Here is a 19,613-nt window from a genome sequence, read left to right as displayed (position 1 = left end):
TAAATATAGCTAGCTCCCCGAGTGGCCTGTAGTGACGTCACGGCCAGGCTGGAGTTAGAAGGGACAACAGGAGGATGATGATGATGATGATGTTTTTTTGTACATGTACATATGCGGCACGCTTCTTTCTTATCATAAGACCAAACATCGTAGAAGACTAACAGTAAATCCATCCATTTTCTATACTCTCTTTATTCCTAATTAGGGTCACAGGGGTCTGCTGGAGCCTATCCCAGCACACATTGGGCAAAAGGCAGGGGTACACCCTGGACAGGTCACCAGTCCATCACAGGGCCACACATATAGACAGACAACCACACACACTCCTACAGGTAATTTAGAATTACCAATCAACCTAATGTACATGTTCTTGGACTGTGGGAGGAAACCGGAGTACCATGTAAACATGCAAACTCCACACAGAAAGGCCCCTGCCTGTTTGAACCTGGGATTTGAACCCAGGACCTTCTTGCTGTGAGGCCACAGTGCTGACCACTAAGCCACTGTTGCCCCAAACACAGTTCAGATCATTAATAATTATTAAAGCAATGGATATCATCACTCTGGTATTTCCTGTCCACTTTAATAGGAACATCTGTACACCTGCTCATTTATGCAGTTCCACAATGCATACAATCCTACACAAACAGATCAGCTGATTGTGTGAAAATCCCAGAAAGAGGTCAGCTGTTACTGATGATTGATGTGAACATTAATTAAGCATTAAATGAAGCTCCTGACCTGATGAGTTCGTGCACTGTGCTGCTGCCACGTGATCGGATAACCGTATGAATTAGATGTTCCTAATAAAGTGTCCATTGAGTGTACATTGTAATATTCATCCACAATACAATGTATGATTAGCACATGAAGAGCCGAGTCATGTTGCTGATGTTAATCCCTCTTCTGAACCTTCAGAATGAATTGTGTCGTCTGTTCCACTGCTTTGGAAATAATTTTAATCACTTTGATTCAGCGCACCGTTTTACTTCATCCTCACGTTAAACTGTTCATTTAATCGTTTTTAAATGTGTGCGCTTGCTCCCAGATAAAGAGATGGATGGACCTGGGGTAAAAACTCAAGAACTATCAGCTAATATGAGCAGCAATCTAATAAACAAACAAATAAATGTCCAGAAGAGAACACTTTGTTGTGCTGTTATAGGAAAATCATCAACAACAGGGTGGAGTTACACCCAAAAGTACATAATTATCCTAAAACAGCACATCCTGAGTGTTTTATTCCTCTCACACTACAGCAACTTGCAACTGTTACAGCTTTTTATTCATCTAAAGAATGATGTTATATTTTTTATCCATTTATAGTTACATGATACTCCAGTATCTTAAATTACTACAGTAATTTGAGCAACTCGTCTGTTGGATCGGATCACACGGGCCAGCCTTCGCCCCCCACGTGCATCAGTGAGCCTTGACCGTCCATGACCCTGTCTCCGGTTCACCACTGTTCCTTCCTTGGATCACTTTTGATAGATACTTACCACTGCAGACCGAGAACACCCCACAAGAGCTGCAGTTTTGGAGATGATCTGATCCAGTGGTCTTGCCATCACAATTTAACCCTTATTACTTGAATATGTGCAGAGATCAAGACACAGATATCAGACTTGTGTGAGTAAAACCTTTATATTTAGTGGACTGAGAAAGACTGGACAGCAGTAAGGACAGTGTGTCATACCGTAGTGTCGCTGCTGCTTTAATGCAGTACATTAGTATAATACAGCATAATATTATTTATACACATGATAGTAAGTAAATAAACACACAGAACTCAAAGTGTTGAGGTAATTAGCTAAGCTTTTTGGTATTTAGCATTTTACATTTGATTAATTAGATAAATTTGTTCTTTTAATAAACATAATGTGTTTAATAAAATGATTTAAATGGCTCATGCAGCATGAAAAATCTTGATCACAAACCATCCAGTGTTTAAAGGTCACAGTCTGGCCTGTAACGCAGGGCGTGCTCGCATCATTCTCAGTCAGTGTCAGGAGATGTGTGTGGTGAGATGGCGGAGGAACTCTCCCCTGGTGGTGGTGTGTCCTGGGAACACGGCGTGGCAGAACTCACACACCTGCGAGTGTAGCGTGACACGGGACATCAGCATCCCGCCGGCCTCGCTCAGCATCTCACTGGTCAGGAACGACGATGCCCACAGACGCTGCGGCACACAGAACCGTTAACGCTGAGAATGTGGAATTGCTCCATAGAACCCCCTGTACAGCGGTTCTGCAGCTGTTTAACAGCACATTGAACACTGACAATCTAGAACCCTTGTCCACATGAGGATGGCCTTTACAACCTCTACAACTATCTAAAAAACTCTTTAGGAGCATTGTTAGGAGTGTCGTGTGCTGAATAATATTCTCAGTTCCTTCTGCAGGAACTGTAAAGGCTGAAATAAAAAAATGAACCCCTACAGAAAGAATAGAACCATAAATCCTCCAAAGAATCTTTAAGAAACACTTTTTAGGAGACACTGAATGTAGAACCCTAGACGGGTCTTCAGCTTGACCTTCTGAGTGAACCTTAAAGGTTCCAGGCAGAGTTTCCCATATAGAGAGAACCTCATTAGAAAGCAAAGAACTCAGTTGTACTGAAAGAACTCTTAAAGAACTTCTGATGTGTGTAGTAACTGTATGGTGCATGTCATCACCTTGTCCAACAGGAAAGGGACCTTACAGGTTCTATGTATAGACAAAAAGGATTCTGAAGAACCTTTAACTCTCCAAAGAACCTCCTTTGAGGAAACCTTTCGAGTGTAGGTACAGAATATTTCACGTTTTTTTTAAAAAACAAAAGAACAGTTCTTCCGCTTGATCTCAGGGGAATCTCGATGGTCCCATGTAGAACCCTACAATCAAGAATCCTGACCTTCAGGGAGAATGCTTAGTGGTTCCATGCTGGGGAAAATTCCAATCTTTTTAGCTAGAACCCTTAAAAAATTTAAGCAGTGTAGTTACAGAATATGCCAAAAAAAAACCCAAAAAACAGAAGGTTCACTCCAGAACCCCAAAGATTCCTCCTGTATGTCCTCATGAAGAGAAAGCTAAAGGTTCTATGTAGAGCCCTATAGAGTGCTTCCTTTCTAGTGAGGTTTACAAGAATAGGCATTTTGGAAAGTGAAGGATCTTTTTGTAGTAGTGTAGTTACTATGGTTACTGTAGGGTTCTATGATCTAGAGGATAAATCGACTCTCCTGCAGGGTTCTGTGTGACCTGCACATTTCCACACACACTTTAATGAATAATGAACCAATAATACATGAGGCTCTGTGCAGAACAGCTCTACATTCATACTTCCTTTAACTTATTTAATCACAAAGATGATATCTGTTTATTAGAAATGTGAAGGAAGTGAAATTAAAGAGAATGGACGTGTTGATGTTTACCGGTTGTTGTTGTTGTTGTTGTTGTTTAGGTCTTTGGCTGGTGTGCCAGCGCTGCTCCACTTGTCGTAACTCATCGAGAATACTGCTCTGCTCCGTCTCACCCCGTCCTGACGCCGACGCAGCTCCATCAACATCCTCCTTCTCCTGCACAGGCTCCAGGTGCAGTCTGCTCAAAGCTCCAGCAAGAGGAGGAACCACAGGATCATCTGAAACCCAAACCACACACACACACAGACACACACACACACAAGCACAATGTCAGGATGAAAAATATCAAATACAACGCACACAACAGTACTGTTTATAGGAATATGTGAAAAAAAGTGAAAAAGTCGATGTTTATCACAACATTTTTTCATCCATGGAGGATCTGGGACAGGTTTAGGTTCTGCCTATAAAGTGCCAGAACATCAACTACACACTAAACCCAGTGGAGGACATGTGACTTGTGTCCTGAATGCTGTGATGTTCGTATTGCTAATTTCAAGCTGATCTGCATTTCATTTAAACAAGAGAATAACAAGAGAAAACCAGACATGGTAGTGTAATGACAGTAAGAGTCACAGATACCTGTAACACCTGTGGGGTGTAAAGCAGAGGTGTGTGTTTGAGCAGCAGAGGTGTGTGTTTGAGCAGCAGAGGTGTGTGTGTGAGCAGCAGAGGTCTGTGTGTGAGCAGCAGAGGTGTGTATGTGAGCAGCAGAGGTGTGTATGTGAGCCACTTGTTTGTGGAAGTGAGCTGCTTGTGCTCGGTAGTCTGCGTGATTGAACAGCTCCAGTCCATCACGCCTGCACTGAACCGGCTCAGAGTACAGGTCTTCAAAATTCCCGTTAAAGACAGGAGCCGCACCTGAGGGACAACAAGACAGAGAGTAAAATCAAGCAGGCATGATCTGCGTATCAGTCTCAGTGAACGAGGCATGGCCTATGTGTATCAGTACCAGTAAAGGAGGCGTGGCTATGTGTATGGGTGCCAGTAAAGGAGGCGTGGCCTATATGTTACAAGTTCCAGGAAAGGAGTTATGGCCTCTGTGCATCAGTGCCAGTAAAGGAGGCATGGCCTATGTGCCTGTTAGTCTCAGTGAAGGAGGCATGTCCTCTGTGTCTTTTGAGCTCAGCAAAAGAGGTGTGGCCTCTGTGCCTGTCAGTCTCAGGGAAGGAGGCGTGGCCTATGTGTAGCGGTGCAAGTAAAGGAGGCGTGGCCTATGTGTATCAGTGCCAGTAAAGGATGCGTAGCCTCTGCATCTGTCAGTCTCGGTGAAGGAGGTGTGTCCTCTGCTTATCAGTCTCAGTGAAGGAGGTGTGGCCTGTGTATGTCAGTCTCAGTAAAGGAGGTGTGGCCTATGTGTCTGTCAGTCTCAGTAATGGAGGTGTGTCCTCTGTGTCTGTCAGTCTCACTGAAGGAGGCGTGTCCTCTGTGTCTGTCAGTCTCACTGAAGGAGGCGTGGCCTCTGTGTCTCTCAGTCTCAGTGAAGGAGGCGTGGGCTCAGTTCTCAAAGCTAAAACATTTCACAGTATTGAATCACATGGTATGTTTAACTTGTTTACTCAGTACACTGGGCTGGTTAATCAGTGAAGTATTGCGAGAACATTATTAAGCTGAACCTCAAACATCAATCTGATTAATTAGTCAAAATTGTTATCATACAGAATTATTCCTTCTCTTAGTTTTTCATTTATTATTCCAGGGGAGTAGAATTACTCGGAGATAATCAGTAATTACAGTACTTAACAGTGCTTCAGCTGTACCTCCTGTATTTGGAACATACTAAAAATCTGAGCTTTATATTAGCCGTGTTTATATTAGCAGCCCCTGAGTCAGAGTCCTGGGTGTGAACGTACCTTGTTGTCTCCTCAGTGCCTCGGTGAGATGTTGTAACATTTCAGCCTGTTTTAGACACAGTAACTGCAGACGGAGGAACTCCTGATACAAAGCCGTGTACGCTTCCTCCATCTCACCCTCGCTGTGTTTCACAGTCAGTGTCCTGCTTTCGTCTTGCTCTCTCTTCGTCACACTGACTCATTCAGCTGCTGAGGGCTAGAAGAGGAACTGGGAGCAAAAGCGGAAAGGGAAGAAGCATGCAGTGAGGCTAAATCGTTATCAGTGTGCCAGTTAACAGCGCTGAAGCTGTATTATCTCTTCGTTATAAATAGGTTTAGTCCTTTTTCTAATGACACCTGTGGAGGAAACACAAAAATGTTTCGCCTAGAGATTTTATTTAGTGTTTAGACAACACTGGAGCTTCCATACTTCTGTAAAAAATATACAAACCTTCTACATAACAGAAGGTAATCTATTCTACAGCAGCGAATAGCATGTCACCTACACTACTGTACTGAATAGTGTCCACAGCAGGCCATTTATACCCCCATACTGCAGAAGACCACATTGGCATTTACATTTAAATTTACGGGCATTAGACGTCTTTATCCAGAGCGGTGTAGAAAAGTGCTTTGAAGCCTCAGTGAATGTATACATCAACACTGGTTCACTAGAACACACACTAAGGAAACCATCAGTCTAAAAACTCTACTGGAGGAAATATAGCATTTTTTTTTCAAATAGACAAACAGGACAAAAAGTATTTCAGGAAGAGGTAGGTCTTCACCAGTCATCACTGTCCATATCACCATCTCTGAAAGTACCTTAAATAACAGTGAAACTAATGACCTCATTTACAGACCAAACCCCAAGAGATCCCAGTCAAGCCCTGATCACAGCTTCGGTCATACTACAGAAGAACAAAGCATGCCCCCTGTGTTAGTGTTCTAATAAAGAGAAACCATGCCACATATATTACCTTAGTAAATAAAGTAGTAGAAAACTGCAAGTTAATAGCAAGCTACACTATACTGCCAAAAGTTTTGGGACACCTCTCCAAATCATTGAGTTCAGGTGTTGTTTTTCAGGGGTTGGGCTCGGCCCCTTAGTTCCAGTGAAAGGAACTCTTAATGCTTCAGCTTAACAAGAAATTTTGGATAATTTGTGGGAACAGTTTGGGGATGACCCCTTCCTGTTCCAACATGACTACACACCAGTGACCAAAGCAAGGTCCATAAAGACATGGATGAGTGAGTTTGGTGTGGAGGAACTTGACTGGCCTGCACAGAGTCCTGACCTCAACCCCATAGAACACCTTTGGGATGGAATAGAGCAGAGACTGTTTGGTGTGGTTCCTCCACACCAAACTCACTCATCCATGTCTTTATGGACCTTGCTTTGGTCACTGGTGTACAGTCATGTTGGAACAGGAAGGGGTCATCCCCAAACTGTTCCCACAAAGAGCATGAAATTGTCCAAAATGTCTTGGGATGAAGCTGAAGCATTAAGAGTTCCTTTCACTGGAACTGAGGGGCCGAGCCCAACCCCTGAAAAACAACACCTGAACTCAATGATTTGGAATGGCAGTATAGAGTATCTATACTACTATATTAACAGAATATAACAAAAAAGCAGGCAATACACTGAACAATAGTCCACTCATACTACTAAACAGTATATAAAAACAGTACAGTCGCAAAGGTTCTGTATTAAAAGGGAATTGAAAGGGAAACCAACACTAGGCCACATGTACACTACTCTACTAAACAGTATGTGAAAACAAATCTAATCTACCAATCTATTAAAAAAGTACATAAATCCTATGCTATCTATACTAATATGTCGGATGTCATGTTTTTATTACTTTAAAAGTCCTGTTAAACCGAAACAAACTCCATCTACACTAACTCACTGAACAGAACGCAAAGAACAAGTCAGCTACACCAGCATATAATAAACAACGTGTAAAAAAGTTGTATATCAAATTAGCCTTTATAAACACTTTATAACACTCTAGTAAACGGTTTGATTCGGCGTTACCATGGCCACAGCTGACTCCGCTTCAATTAGCCTGCATTTAACAGCGAATATTGATCGGTTTGGAGTCTGTTGTGAAGCAGTACATACCCAAAATCATACTCCTGTATTCACCGAAGCTGAAAAGCGCGCGCGCGCGCGTGTGTGTGTGTTTGTGTTTAAGAGTGTGTGTGTGTGTGTAAGTGTGCGTTTTTGTATGAAACCTGTGTTTGTGTTTACTCTCTACATGAAAGTTTATTTCCGGGTAGCGCGAGCTTCCAGAAAGTGAAATCAGGAAGTGAGAAATCCAAGGACACGCACGTGCGCACTCGGGTCACGTGACACATCAGTCTATTAAATGACTCGTATCATTAATTGTTGGGAAAATAATTAAAATAATTTTGTTTAGTAAGTCAAAAATACAACTACGTTATTTTTTGTAATTTTCTAAAAGTTTTTTATTGTTACACATTTTTTGCTTAATAAAACTGAAAAATGGAGTTTTATTTTTATTATATTTTTAATCATTATTTTATTATTTTTAATTTCATTATTATAATAATACTCGTGTCAGTCTAACGGCCCTAGCATTAACAAATAATTAAAAAATATATATTTATTAACGCTAGAGCCGTTAGACTGACAAGAGTATTATTAAAATTACAATAAATATTTATTAATTTATTAAATAAACAAACATACCAGATGAATGTATAGGAGAGGTTTGATGCTATTAAAACTGTTACTCACTTGTTCACTTAACCAACAGAGTTCTAACAGAAGCGATAAATAAAGAGGAAAAACACCACACTGGCTTCATAGCTCATATTGTTTTATATTATTATATTCTCAAGAGGCCACACAAAATAATAACAATTAAAAAAAGAAAATATGAAAAGAATGTAAAACATTTCAAAATGGAAATTACAAAAAAAAGTAACCTGAGATTAAAATAAAGAAAATATGTGCGGTCAGACAGCAGGCAGTTCAGAGCTGAGAGAAATCAGAATAATTATAATATCAAATTAAACACAAACACATCAAATAATGGCGATGCTGCAAGAGCACTTCCGTATACAGTTTCCACAAAAAAAAAAATAATAAAAGACACATACCATCATATCTGCAGAAAAAAAAACACTAAAGTGAGTCACTTTATGGAAATGACTTTAGACTTGCTTATAGGCTTTAAATGAACTGACCGCGGGTTCGGTCCAGGAACTTGAGAGGAAGGAATGCTTTAATAGGAAAAGAGGAGCAGGCATGTAAACAGTACAGAGACGAGGTGAAGAGGATCTTCGGTAAATAGCAGGAGGATATAAGTGATACGAGGATCACAGGTGTCTCCTTCACTTGGTCACGGGTGGGTAGTTGAGCGTGAGCAGCGTCATACTGTGCAGTAACAGGGAGATTTCTGATTCTGTAGAGAGTGAGAACAAACAGAAAAAAAATCAGCAAGGATTTCAGAATAAAACTGTGTTAGATAAACATGCAGGAACAAACTAATGCATATTTCATATTTTCATAAATAAAGAGGTTTAATTCCTAAATGATTTGGTCTTAAATGTCAGAGTTACTCGGCCACTGCTGTGCACTGACTCATCCCTTTTATTCCACTCTAGTGATGAGTAACGAGCCTTACAGGGCACACGACATTTCAGAAAGAACCCACTGAATCAGTCTTGAGTTTTATCTGCAAGGAGCTGACGTAGCTGCAGGATTTCTGTTGTGGCTCGTGCTTGGATGGAGCAAAAGCCTGCAGACTGATTTTTTAAGGATTTGTTGATCAGTGATGAATCAGTGATGAATCAGCAACAAATCAGTTACGAATCAGTCATGAATCCGTGACGAATCAGTCATGAATCAGTGACGAATCAGTCATGAATCAGTGACGAATCAGCGACAAATCAGTCATGAATCAGTGACAAATCAGTCATGAATCAGTGACAAATCAGTCATGAATCAGTGACAAATCAGCAACAAATCAGTGACAAATCAGTCATGAATCAGTGACAAATCAGTCATGAATCAGTGACAAATCAGTCATGAATCAGTGACAAATCAGTCATGAATCAGTGACAAATCAGTCATGAATCAGTGACAAATCAGTCATGAATCAGTGACAAATCAGTTATGAATCAGTGACGAATCAGTCATGAATCAGTGACGAATCAGTCATGAATCAGTGACGAATCAGTCATGAATCAGTGACGAATCAGTCATGAATCAGTGACGAATCAGTCATGAATCAGTGACGAATCAGTCATGAATCAGTGATGAATCAGTCATGAATCAGTCATGAATCAGTGACAAATCAGTCATGAATCAGTGACGAATCAGTCATGAATCAGTGACGAATCAGTCATGAATCAGTTACGAATCAGTCATGAATCAGTTACGAATCAGTCATGAATCAGTTACGAATCAGTCATGAATCAGTGACGAATCAGTCATGAATCAGTGACGAATCAGCAACAAATCAGTGACAAATCCTAAAAACACAGCTACAAAAATAACAACACAAATATTATGCAAATATTATAATTCTGAATGTGGACTCAGACTGACCTTTGACCTTTGTGGAGAGCTCCAGCCACTGATGAAGCCACTCTTCACACTGACCGGAGGTCAACTGGCTGGAGTTCAGCCCTCGGAGGTCACACGCCTAGCGAGAACATATTAAAAGTCAATCTTAAATAAAGAAACAGATCCGGAGTTTCATGAGAGTGTACATTAATGTGTTTGCAAAAATGTTGGCACCCTTGTTAAAATGATATCCTTTAATACATTTTTGTGTAAAGAAAAGTAAATATTAGCGCTAGGCCACGCCTCCTTCTCATCTCATCAAACCCCACATGCTTTTGTGTTCCACATCTACGGGTGCCAAAACTTTATAAAAGCCTAAAATGTCAGAATGTTAAAAGTTCGGACTTGTCTCATTTCTTCCTCAGTGAGCTGACGGAGCCCGAGACGCTGCAGGGCGAGGTCCAGATACAGAAGGTCCAGGGCTTTGGTGGTGAGCCGCCTCCGCACCAGGAAGCTGGGAAACCACACGATTACAGAGAGCTGAGACGCTAACAACCTCTAGACAAGACAGAGACAAAACCCAGAAGAAAAGAGACGGTGTAAACATCAGAAAGACAAAAAGATTTTGATCACTTCATAAAGGATTTTCTTCTATCATTATATTACTAAAGATGAGCTAATCTACTTCCTAATTACTTGTAATAAAAAAAACACCTAACTTAATAAAAAAAACTCTTTTACTAGACAGACAGACAGACTAGATAGATAGATAGATAGATAGATAGATAGATAGATAGATAGATAGATAGATAGATAGATAGATAGATAGATAGATAGATAGATAGATAGATAGATAGATAGATAGATTAGATAAGACAGATAGATAGATAGATAGATAGATAGATAGATAGATAGATAGATAGATAGATAGATAGATTAGATAAGACAGATAGATAGATAGATAGATAGATAGATAGATAGATAGATAGATAGATAGATAGATAGATAGATAGATAGATAGACAGACAGACAGGATAGATAGATAGACAGACAGACAGGATAGATAGATAGATAGATAGATAGATAGATAGATAGACAGACAGGATAGATAGATAGATAGATAGATAGATAGATAGATAGATAGATAGATAGATAGATAGACAGACAGACAGGATAGATAGATAGACAGACAGACAGGATAGATAGATAGATAGATAGATAGATAGATAGATAGATAGATAGATAGATAGATAGATAGATAGACAGACAGGATAGATAGATAGATAGATAGATAGATAGATAGATAGATAGATAGATAGATAGATAGATAGATAGATAGACAGGATAGATAGATAGATAGATAGATAGATAGATAGATTAGATAAGATAGATAGATTAGATTAGATAGATAGATAGATAGATAGATAGATAGATAGATAGATAGATAGATAGATAGATAGATAGATAGATAGATAGACAGACAGACAGGATAGATAGATAGACAGACAGACAGGATAGATAGATAGATAGATAGATAGATAGATAGATAGATAGATAGATAGACAGACTAGATAGATAGATAGATAGATAGATAGATAGATAGATAGATTATTCATCCCAATGGGAAATTTACAATAATGGTGACAGTCGGCACGTTTCTGTCATATAAGAGCAATAAAGTCCAGGTGGACGTGTTGTTATAGGAAGACCATCATCTTCAGGTCAGTTACATCACACCAACCTGACGCTGATTATTTTCCATACAGATCGTGAGACAGGGTGTGTTACACCTTAGCAAAGCAAGTGTTTGTGGATTATTTAAACTCAAACTCAGATTGTGAGTGTAATCTCTCGCTGTGGCCGGACGTGTGAGTGTGAGTGAACTGAAGAAGATCCACTGACCAGATGACGAGGTTTCACACACTGCAGTCCCAGTGGAGAAGACGTGTGGAAGACGTGGTGTACGGTGTAGACCTCAGAGACTCTCGGGTGTTTCCCGTCCTGAACCTGCAGGACAAATAAAACATCACAGTCCGAGTGTTTCAGATCCTCTGACCGGACACTGCTGTTGTTTCTGGACTTTAAATAACGTCCAGTTTCACAGTCCTTGCGGTTTCTTTCATATCTGTAATATGGGCGGAGCTTGCCGTAATTTATTCATCCAGTCAGCAGCAAATTTGATCATGCGGCATTTAATATTAAATATTACATCACAATTATTTTGGTAATCCTACTCGAAAAATCACATCCAAATCTATTATTTTTATTCCGATATATTTATAACAACAGGTCAAATGCTAAAATGCAGCTAAAAAATAGTTATCTGAGGCTCCCAAGCATTGTAAAGCTGTCTAATAGTCCAGAAGGTTTAATACTACGCCTCTAATTAATCATTCAGCAGGTGAACAGCAAACAGAAACGTCTCTCAATCTATGATTTTTTTCTTCAAAATGTCCAAATTAAAAATACCTAAAACATCAGGATAAAACGTGTCTATATATAATGAGTGAAACAGTCCAGGAACCTTGGAGCACAAGTTGAGGAGGTTCCTCTGATGCCACTTGCTCAGGCGTGGCACGGTCAACACCAAGCTGTCCAGGATCTTCGCCTGACACTGAGAACGCTTTATGTGGTCGATCATCTGGAACTTTCTCTGCTGCTGCGGCGTCCAGAAATGTGGAAACAAAAGCTGACGTGGAAACAAACACCTGGAGAGAAAAAGAAAAAGGAAGTGAGGGCGATTAGAACAGGCTCTCGCGCTTTAATGAGCAGGGACATGAAGATGAGGTTTTATATAGAGACAAACAAGAGGGACACAGGACTTTTACTTGTGGGGGAAAAGAGGCTTTAATTCAATGTTAAACTATTCAACTATCTTTTAGGAACGAGTCGAATCCCTGAGGCGACTCTTTTACATGAAATCCGACTCACATACATATTTATTTGTATGCTGTAGGTGTATTTTTTGTCATAGAATTGTCATGTATTATTATTATTGTGTATATGTACGTTATGCTGTTTCTCTTGGAGTGTAAATGAATCAAACCTCCTTTAAAATCTCTCTGCCCCTGTGAGCCGTTCGTTAGCTTTTTATTTTATTTTATTTATTTCAAAAGATTTGATGTAATGTTAATTTGCTAGAAAAAAGCTGTAGTAAGAATTAATGAACCTGCAACAGTTTGGCAAAAATTGTTCGATTTCTAATTTTAAAAAAATGACACTGAATGACAAGGAATCGATTCTTATCGGTGAGTCGAACTAAATGATTCGACTCTCTGACAAGAGACGGGATTCCCTTCACTACTTTAACAAAAGATTCACTCTAAACACCGCGTTCTGGCGACATCTGGTGGTGAAATGCGTGCAGGTGCAGCGGGAAATAATGATCATTAGAAAATAATAAAATAAAATAAAGCCCAAAATTCTGGCATATGTTAAATGTGGTTAGACATATTTTTTTATTTTAGGATCCTAGAGCCTTATCATCTCTCTCGCTCTCCCTCTCTTTGTGTGTGTGTGTGTCACAGACAAGAGCAGGCGTGTCATATAACGAAATGTGGGTGTGAAGTGCATAGATAGGAGTGTGAGCAAGGAGTTAGCCTGACCATAGTGTGTGTGTGTTGTGTGTATGTGTGTGTGTGCTTGCTCAGTTTTAAAGTAAATATCAGCAGAAGTCACATCATGTGACCTGCAGAAACTAATAAATATTCATATCCTGCGAGAGCTCCTGAATTTCAGTCACTGATGTAACTCTGATCAGCTCAGATAAAAGATTCACTCAATTTTAGTTAAAAATAAAGACATAAATAAAAAAGATGAGACGAGGCGCATCACCCCGAACCATCACTCACATGAGGATGAGGACGAACCCGATGGCGAAGGGAGGAAGTGAGATCACAAGCAGAGGTATGGCTTTAATCATGTCACGCCGAAACTGAAACACAGTCAGATACAAAAACACTGAACACCGAGCAGATATAAACTCCTGTGTGTGTGTGTGTGTGATCACACATGAATAAAACACTTTTTTAATTGCTCTTCAGTACAACAGAACTGAAGTGTGGTTTTCACCGTTCAGGCATAACATTATGACCACCCGCCTAATATAGTATTGGTCCCCCTTCTGCTGCCCTGACCCGTCCTGCACTGTGTATTCTGACCCCTTTCTATCAGAAACAGCATTAACTTCTTCAGTAATTTGAGCAACAGTACCTCGTCTGTTGGATCAGATCACACGGGTCAGCCTTCTCTCCCCACGTGCATCAGTGAGCCTTGGCCGTCCATGACCCTGTTGCCGGTTCACCACTGTTCCTTCCTTGGACCACTTTTGATAGATACTGACCACTGCAGACCGGGAACACCCCACAAGAGCTGCAGTTTTGGAGATGCTCTGATCCAGTGGTCTAGCCATCACAATTTGGTCCTTCATCAAACTCAAAGCTCAAATCCTTACACTTGTCCATTTTTCCTGCTTCTAACATCAACTTTGAGAACAAAATGTTGACTTGCTGCCTAATATTGCTGCCTTGGTGCCATGATGAGGAGATACTCAGTCTTATTCACTTCACCTCTCACTGGTCATAATGTGATCAGTGTATATGTGTGTGTAGAGACACGTACGCACCAGAATGAGTCTCTTCATTTCTCGGTATGGGAGATCTCTGTAGTTCGTCCGATTCATCCACATGCTCCTCTTGATTCTGCCGACCTCCTTCACGTCCTCCAGCAGAAGCCGAAATCCTGGAATAGATCAGAACAGATCAGAGTAAAAAGCAGAATAACCTCAGAGACTGGACATACATACGCTTCACTCATTAACGGACACACACGTCACTCTCTCAGGCAGATGATGAGATGTTACACAGTCACACCAATATTATCACATTTATTTGAAGAGCATCCTGATCTCTAAGTGATCGATCATTTATTATTACTTGCTCCTGAATCTGAATCAGATGAAATGAAGAGGTTCAGAGAGACTGGGAGCTGCAGTGAAGACGAGGTGGTGAGTTTGGCTTGCTGTGCACGAGCCTGATTTACTGAAAATGAGTTGAAACCTGTCTGTCGAGCTGAGAGTCTTACAGAACCTGGGCTCAGGGAGGTTCATACCTTTCATCAGGGTGTGGTGCATGATGGAAAACCGAGGAAATCTCTGCTGTAGGAAGCGCTCACACTTTTTATTCACATCCTGCAGAATCCCCAGTCTGACAGGAGACGTCGAGTAAGGACTAAAAAAGAGATCAGAAGTAAATAATATACACACATTTTTAAGTGGATTTTATATTTAGTCTATTCTATCTGATGCATATTGTTTTGCAAAGTTACAAGCACTGCATTATCAATCCATCAGAAATTAGTACAGTAATGGAAATGTCAGCTTATATTTCTGATGTTAAATAGAAAAAAAAGGTTCAAGCTAAACTCTTTAACGAGTTCACGCCACTGCACTAGAAAACCCCCGGTAACGTTTAGTGATGATGAATGTAGCATCTCCCCTTCCCAACATCCACATACAGACACAGCACGAGCCCGCAGAAATTTAGTTTGTTTTTCCACAAATATATTACCTTAGTGTCAAGTTGACGTTCACTATCCATTGCTCGTGGATAAAAACAGCTCGTTTACAGAGCCGAAACATGTTTAAAAAGCGCAAATGTTCTTCCAAAATTCTTATTCAATCACCATGTCTGAGCCGTGGAATGTCCGGGTTAGGGCGATTTTTTTCGCGGGAGCATTCGAGCCACTCAACTCGTACCCTGTTTGCGCAGACCCGAAAGGCTGCGTCCCGTTATGGGCGTTATTCAATCTTGACACAAGACGCCTTAAAACTAAAATATAAAGCTACAAGCGATTCATGCATTGTAGTAAATAGTTAATTTTCTTATTCACATCAAAAGTAAAACGAGAGTCGAAACCTTGTTTAGTAGTTTAGCCGTTCGGATCCATTCACAACCGTTTAATGAAAACACTCCGCCATCTAGAGGCTCAATGATGTATTGCAGTTCTGCTGTACTACAACCGGAAGTGGATTATTTCACAAATGCAATTAAAAAAATAAATAAATAAAAGTCTAAGTAAATAATAATAATAATAATAATAATAATAATAATAATGATATTATTATTATTATTATTATTATTATTATTATTATTATTATTATTATTATTATTAATAATAATAATAATAGTTTAAAAAGCTGATCAACAGTTATTTTAAAAAAGCTCTTCAAAATTCTTTCTACGTTGATCTACTTTTATTTGATTTTATTACAATAAAAAAAACAAATTTATTACATTAGTTGCATGTTTGCATTACATATGATTTAATATAGTATTTTTTAAAAATATATGTAGCTAAATATTATGAAATATTAATTATAAGCGACCTTGGGTTTGAGGAAGGCGCGATATAAATGAATCATATATTATTATTATTATTATTATTATTATTATTATTATTATTATTATTATTATAACATTAAAACTGTAATGTTTTACATTACAAACTCTACATTAATGAATTCTTTTTTAGGTAAATTCATTCGGATGAAAAGCGGTAAAAGCGTTGTGTTGGGGTCCTTCAGAGATTCAGTCAGGCAGGTCCCCGGGCAGCCCCGGACCGGTTGGTCACGTCATCAGTTGGTGTTATGGACCAGCGTGGACGGAGCGTCTCTGGATCAGAGTGACCGCAGAATTCTGTAAGCTTCAGTAAAAGTGTAGGTTTGAATCTGTCGCTTTCACACAGTGTGTGTTTTGGCTGTAAGAGCAGTTTGTTTCCTCAGATTGTAGGATTTGTTGTGTTTCCCGCGGTCTGTGTGTGAACCTGGAGCTGAGATGCTGCAGGATTTCATCTTTCTTGTTATTTCAGATCTCCAGGTGAACATGGTCAAGCTGCTGGACCTCCTGTCCCTCTGTGTCCTGCTGTCCATCATCGCCGTGGTGCAGGGAGCCAGGCAGAGTCAGGACATCAGGTGTGGAGGTATGGAGCTCAGCATGGAGATGGAGGGAGACCAGAGCTGAGGGAGGGTCAGGAAAATGAAGGAGGATGAAGAGTTTACTAAAAACAGGAGTGCAGAGGAATCATCTCTGAGGGAAAACAAAACAGAATTAGCGAAAAGTTATACCAGTTATACGATATTGATGATTCTGAGGATGCTTCTGGAAAATTTCTCCGAAACTTTCTTAGCAGGAGTGGATTTAAAGCTCCTCCTTCTCTTTGTCCTGCTCCTCCTCCTCTTCCTTTCTCCTCCTCCTTCTCTTCATCTTCCTCTTCCTTTCATCCTCCTTCTTCTCTTCATCCTCCTCCTTCTCTTCATCCTCCTCTTCCTTTTCCTCCTTCTTCTCTTTATCCTCCTTCTCCTTCTCTTCCTCGCCCTCCTCCTCCTCTTCCTCCTCCTCCTCCTCCAGAGCTGGGGGCCAGTCAGTCAAAATGAAGGAGGATGAAGGTTTTTAAAGAACAGGAGTGCAGAGGAATCATCTCTGAGGGAAAACAAAACAGAATTAGAGAAAAGTTATACCAGTTATAAGATATTGATGATTCTGAGGATGCTTCTGGAAAATTCCTGATGTTCCTCAGAAACTTAACAAAGTTAGTTTAGCACAGAGAGGAAAACCTGCAGGAGTGGATTTAAAGCTCCTCCTTCTCTTCATCCTCCTCCTCTTCATCATCCTCCTCCTCCTCTTCCTCCTCCTTCTCTTCATCCTCCTCCTTATCCTCTTCTTCCTCCTCCTCTTTCTCTTCATCATCCTCCTCATCCTCATCTTTCTCTTTATCATCCTCCTTCTTTTCATCCTCCTCCTCCTCTTCGGTTACTGTTTTTTTACTCTTTAGGCCTTAGCTCAGGGTTCTAGAGGAAGGTTGATTTATTTCACTGTGTTCTTCATCAGCACAAAAAAGTCTCTTGTCTTGATTATTCCACATGCTGGACTCTGATTGGTCAGGAGGTGTTGATTAATTCTCACTAACAACAGCAGCTCTGACCATAGTGCAGGTTTATATTCACACACTCACTCTGATACCTTACCGTTTCCATAGCAACGGCTCATTGACAGGGACATGGACAAAAGCAGTGGTGAAGTGTTCTGTCAGGAGACGTGTGTGTGTGTGTGTGTGATGTGGTGAAGGAGTCTCCAGTGTCAGCACTGTGTATCAGTCAGATTTCTACATCTTCAGGACAGAGGAGTTTACACTCCTTACAGTTTCTCAGTAACATGGACGAGATTTATTTTCATTTTTCTTCATTAATTTTAGGAGAGAGAGAAATTCTCAAACTCAGTTTTCAGACAGTAAATGTAACTGAAAGTGAATAAACACTGATGATGTGTGTGTGATATGATGATGATGTGTGTGTTGTCGGTCCACCTTTACAGCGTGCAGAGCGTTGGTGGACGAGATGGAATGGGCCATAGCGCAGGTCGACCCTAAGAAAATGATCCAAACCGGTTCGTTCCGGATCAATCCTGACGGCAGCCAATCGGTTAAAGACGTAAAGCTCTTTAATTTTCCCTCCAGGGTGTTTTGGTTCTTCTCCAGCTCCTTGTGTGAGTTTCAGCTTTAACGTGTGTGTGTGTGTGTGTTTCAGGTTCCGTTTGCTCGTTCAGAAGGTCATCTCCTGGAGCTGATGGAGGGAGTGTGTGAGAAGATGAAGGATTACGGCGAAACCTTGGATCCTGTCACCAACCGGAAGAAGTATGTCAGGTTCATGGCACGTGAAGGCACGTCTGAGGACGTCTCGAACGTCTCCTACGACTCCAGAGTCGTGTCCAGCTTGAAGTTCGCTGTAAGAACTGCTTCGTTGGCTTTCTTTTAGCTCGACGTCACGAGTCTGTCGTCCATCACGCGTCCATCAGTCTGTTTTATTTCAGTGTGTTCAGTAAACGTTGTTGGTTCTGTGTGTAAACCCCTGCAGTGTGAAACCATCGTGGAGCAGAACGAAGACGAGATCATCGAATTCTTCTCTCACGAGACGGACAACGTTAAAGACAGACTCTGCAGCAAGAGAACCGGTCAGAACTTCTCACCTTTTGGTCAGGATTTTAGTTTTGAAAGGTTGTGAAGTTGTTAAGAGAGTGTCTCAGGATTTATTTCAGAAAGTGAGATCAAGCAGAAAAGTTTCTATTAAACATCTGAACTTTAGTAAAAACAGCAGCCGAGCTGGACTGATGGGCGTGGCTTAATATACTAATGACCGTGCTTGATTGACAGTTTGCTGACTGAGACTCAGAGACGGAGAGGATTGTTTAAACTGCATGTAGCAACCACTGGAGATGATACGGTTCCTGAGTTAGCTTTTAGCCAACAGCCAGGCGTTCTCTTGTTAGCTTTCGTTTGCAGGGCAGGCTTTCACCTAGTTTCGTTTAAAGTGATTGATTGGCTTTCGTTCAGGTTTACACTCGGTTGTTTTGTCTGCTTTACTTTTGTCTGTAGACATCATTGTATCAGGAATAGTGTTGCTAAAGTGTCTGGGTGGGACAACCTGTGATTAGTGAGGGTGGAGTTTACACAAGCATTATATGAGATTAGCTCCGCCCACTTCACTTGCAATGTGTAGGAGTTCAGGTTTAATTTGCATTCTGTATCCACAAGAACAACAAACAGCTTGAACTAATGTCCAGTGTCCCGTCCACTCTGCTTGCAGATCTGTGTGACCATGCGCTGAAGATGCCTCACGACGAACTTTAACATCATCATCATCTTCATCCTCCTCATTCATCACGTCACATGCAGTGGGATTAGATTCGAACTTTTAGCACGGATTAAAAACGGAGACGTGTCTGATGTCATTCCAACAGGCTTCAGATGGACGTGTGATGTATCTGGCTTTGTGCAGATCGTGTGT

General features: G+C 40.6%; 3 protein-coding genes across 4 annotated transcripts; 1 reads left to right on the top strand and 2 right to left on the bottom strand.

The window, feature by feature from the left end:
- Positions 1 to 1,701: 1,701 nt before the first annotated feature.
- zgc:113184 (uncharacterized protein LOC553745 homolog) lies at positions 1,702 to 7,550 on the bottom strand. Its single transcript, XM_058374178.1, has 5 exons — positions 7,361 to 7,550; positions 5,254 to 5,461; positions 3,983 to 4,261; positions 3,413 to 3,618; positions 1,702 to 2,182 (listed from the first exon to the last, which is right to left on the bottom strand). The coding sequence occupies exons 2-5, from the start codon at positions 5,363 to 5,365 to the stop codon at positions 2,009 to 2,011; spliced, it is 771 nt and encodes a 256-aa protein (XP_058230161.1). The 5' UTR covers positions 5,366 to 5,461; positions 7,361 to 7,550; the 3' UTR covers positions 1,702 to 2,008.
- Positions 7,551 to 8,069: 519 nt separating this feature from the next.
- Positions 8,070 to 15,816, bottom strand: LOC131342590 (LETM1 domain-containing protein 1-like). 2 transcript variants are annotated; one of them, XM_058373665.1, is made up of 9 exons: positions 15,691 to 15,816; positions 14,885 to 15,003; positions 14,400 to 14,515; positions 13,627 to 13,709; positions 12,300 to 12,483; positions 11,678 to 11,782; positions 10,181 to 10,333; positions 9,818 to 9,914; positions 8,070 to 8,669 (listed from the first exon to the last, which is right to left on the bottom strand). In XM_058373665.1, the coding sequence occupies exons 2-9, from the start codon at positions 14,904 to 14,906 to the stop codon at positions 8,599 to 8,601; spliced, it is 831 nt and encodes a 276-aa protein (XP_058229648.1). In that variant the 5' UTR covers positions 14,907 to 15,003; positions 15,691 to 15,816; the 3' UTR covers positions 8,070 to 8,598. The 2 variants fall into 2 exon arrangements, with proteins under 2 accessions (XP_058229648.1, XP_058229647.1); XM_058373664.1 differs by lacking the exon at positions 15,691 to 15,816 and adding an exon at positions 15,343 to 15,684 and having other exon boundaries at positions 8,072 to 8,669.
- A 643-nt stretch (positions 15,817 to 16,459) lies between these two features.
- Positions 16,460 to 19,552, top strand: cnpy2 (canopy FGF signaling regulator 2). The gene is made up of 6 exons (XM_058373667.1): positions 16,460 to 16,490; positions 16,643 to 16,753; positions 18,145 to 18,260; positions 18,357 to 18,554; positions 18,684 to 18,780; positions 19,413 to 19,552. The coding sequence occupies exons 2-6, from the start codon at positions 16,657 to 16,659 to the stop codon at positions 19,454 to 19,456; spliced, it is 552 nt and encodes a 183-aa protein (XP_058229650.1). The 5' UTR covers positions 16,460 to 16,490; positions 16,643 to 16,656; the 3' UTR covers positions 19,457 to 19,552.
- The last annotated feature ends 61 nt before the right edge of the window (positions 19,553 to 19,613 follow it).

The sequence above is a fragment of the Hemibagrus wyckioides genome, linkage group LG21, assembly GCF_019097595.1.
Source record: "Hemibagrus wyckioides isolate EC202008001 linkage group LG21, SWU_Hwy_1.0, whole genome shotgun sequence".
NCBI lineage: Eukaryota > Metazoa > Chordata > Actinopteri > Siluriformes > Bagridae > Hemibagrus > Hemibagrus wyckioides.
This window is presented reverse-complemented; position numbering and strand designations above follow the sequence as displayed.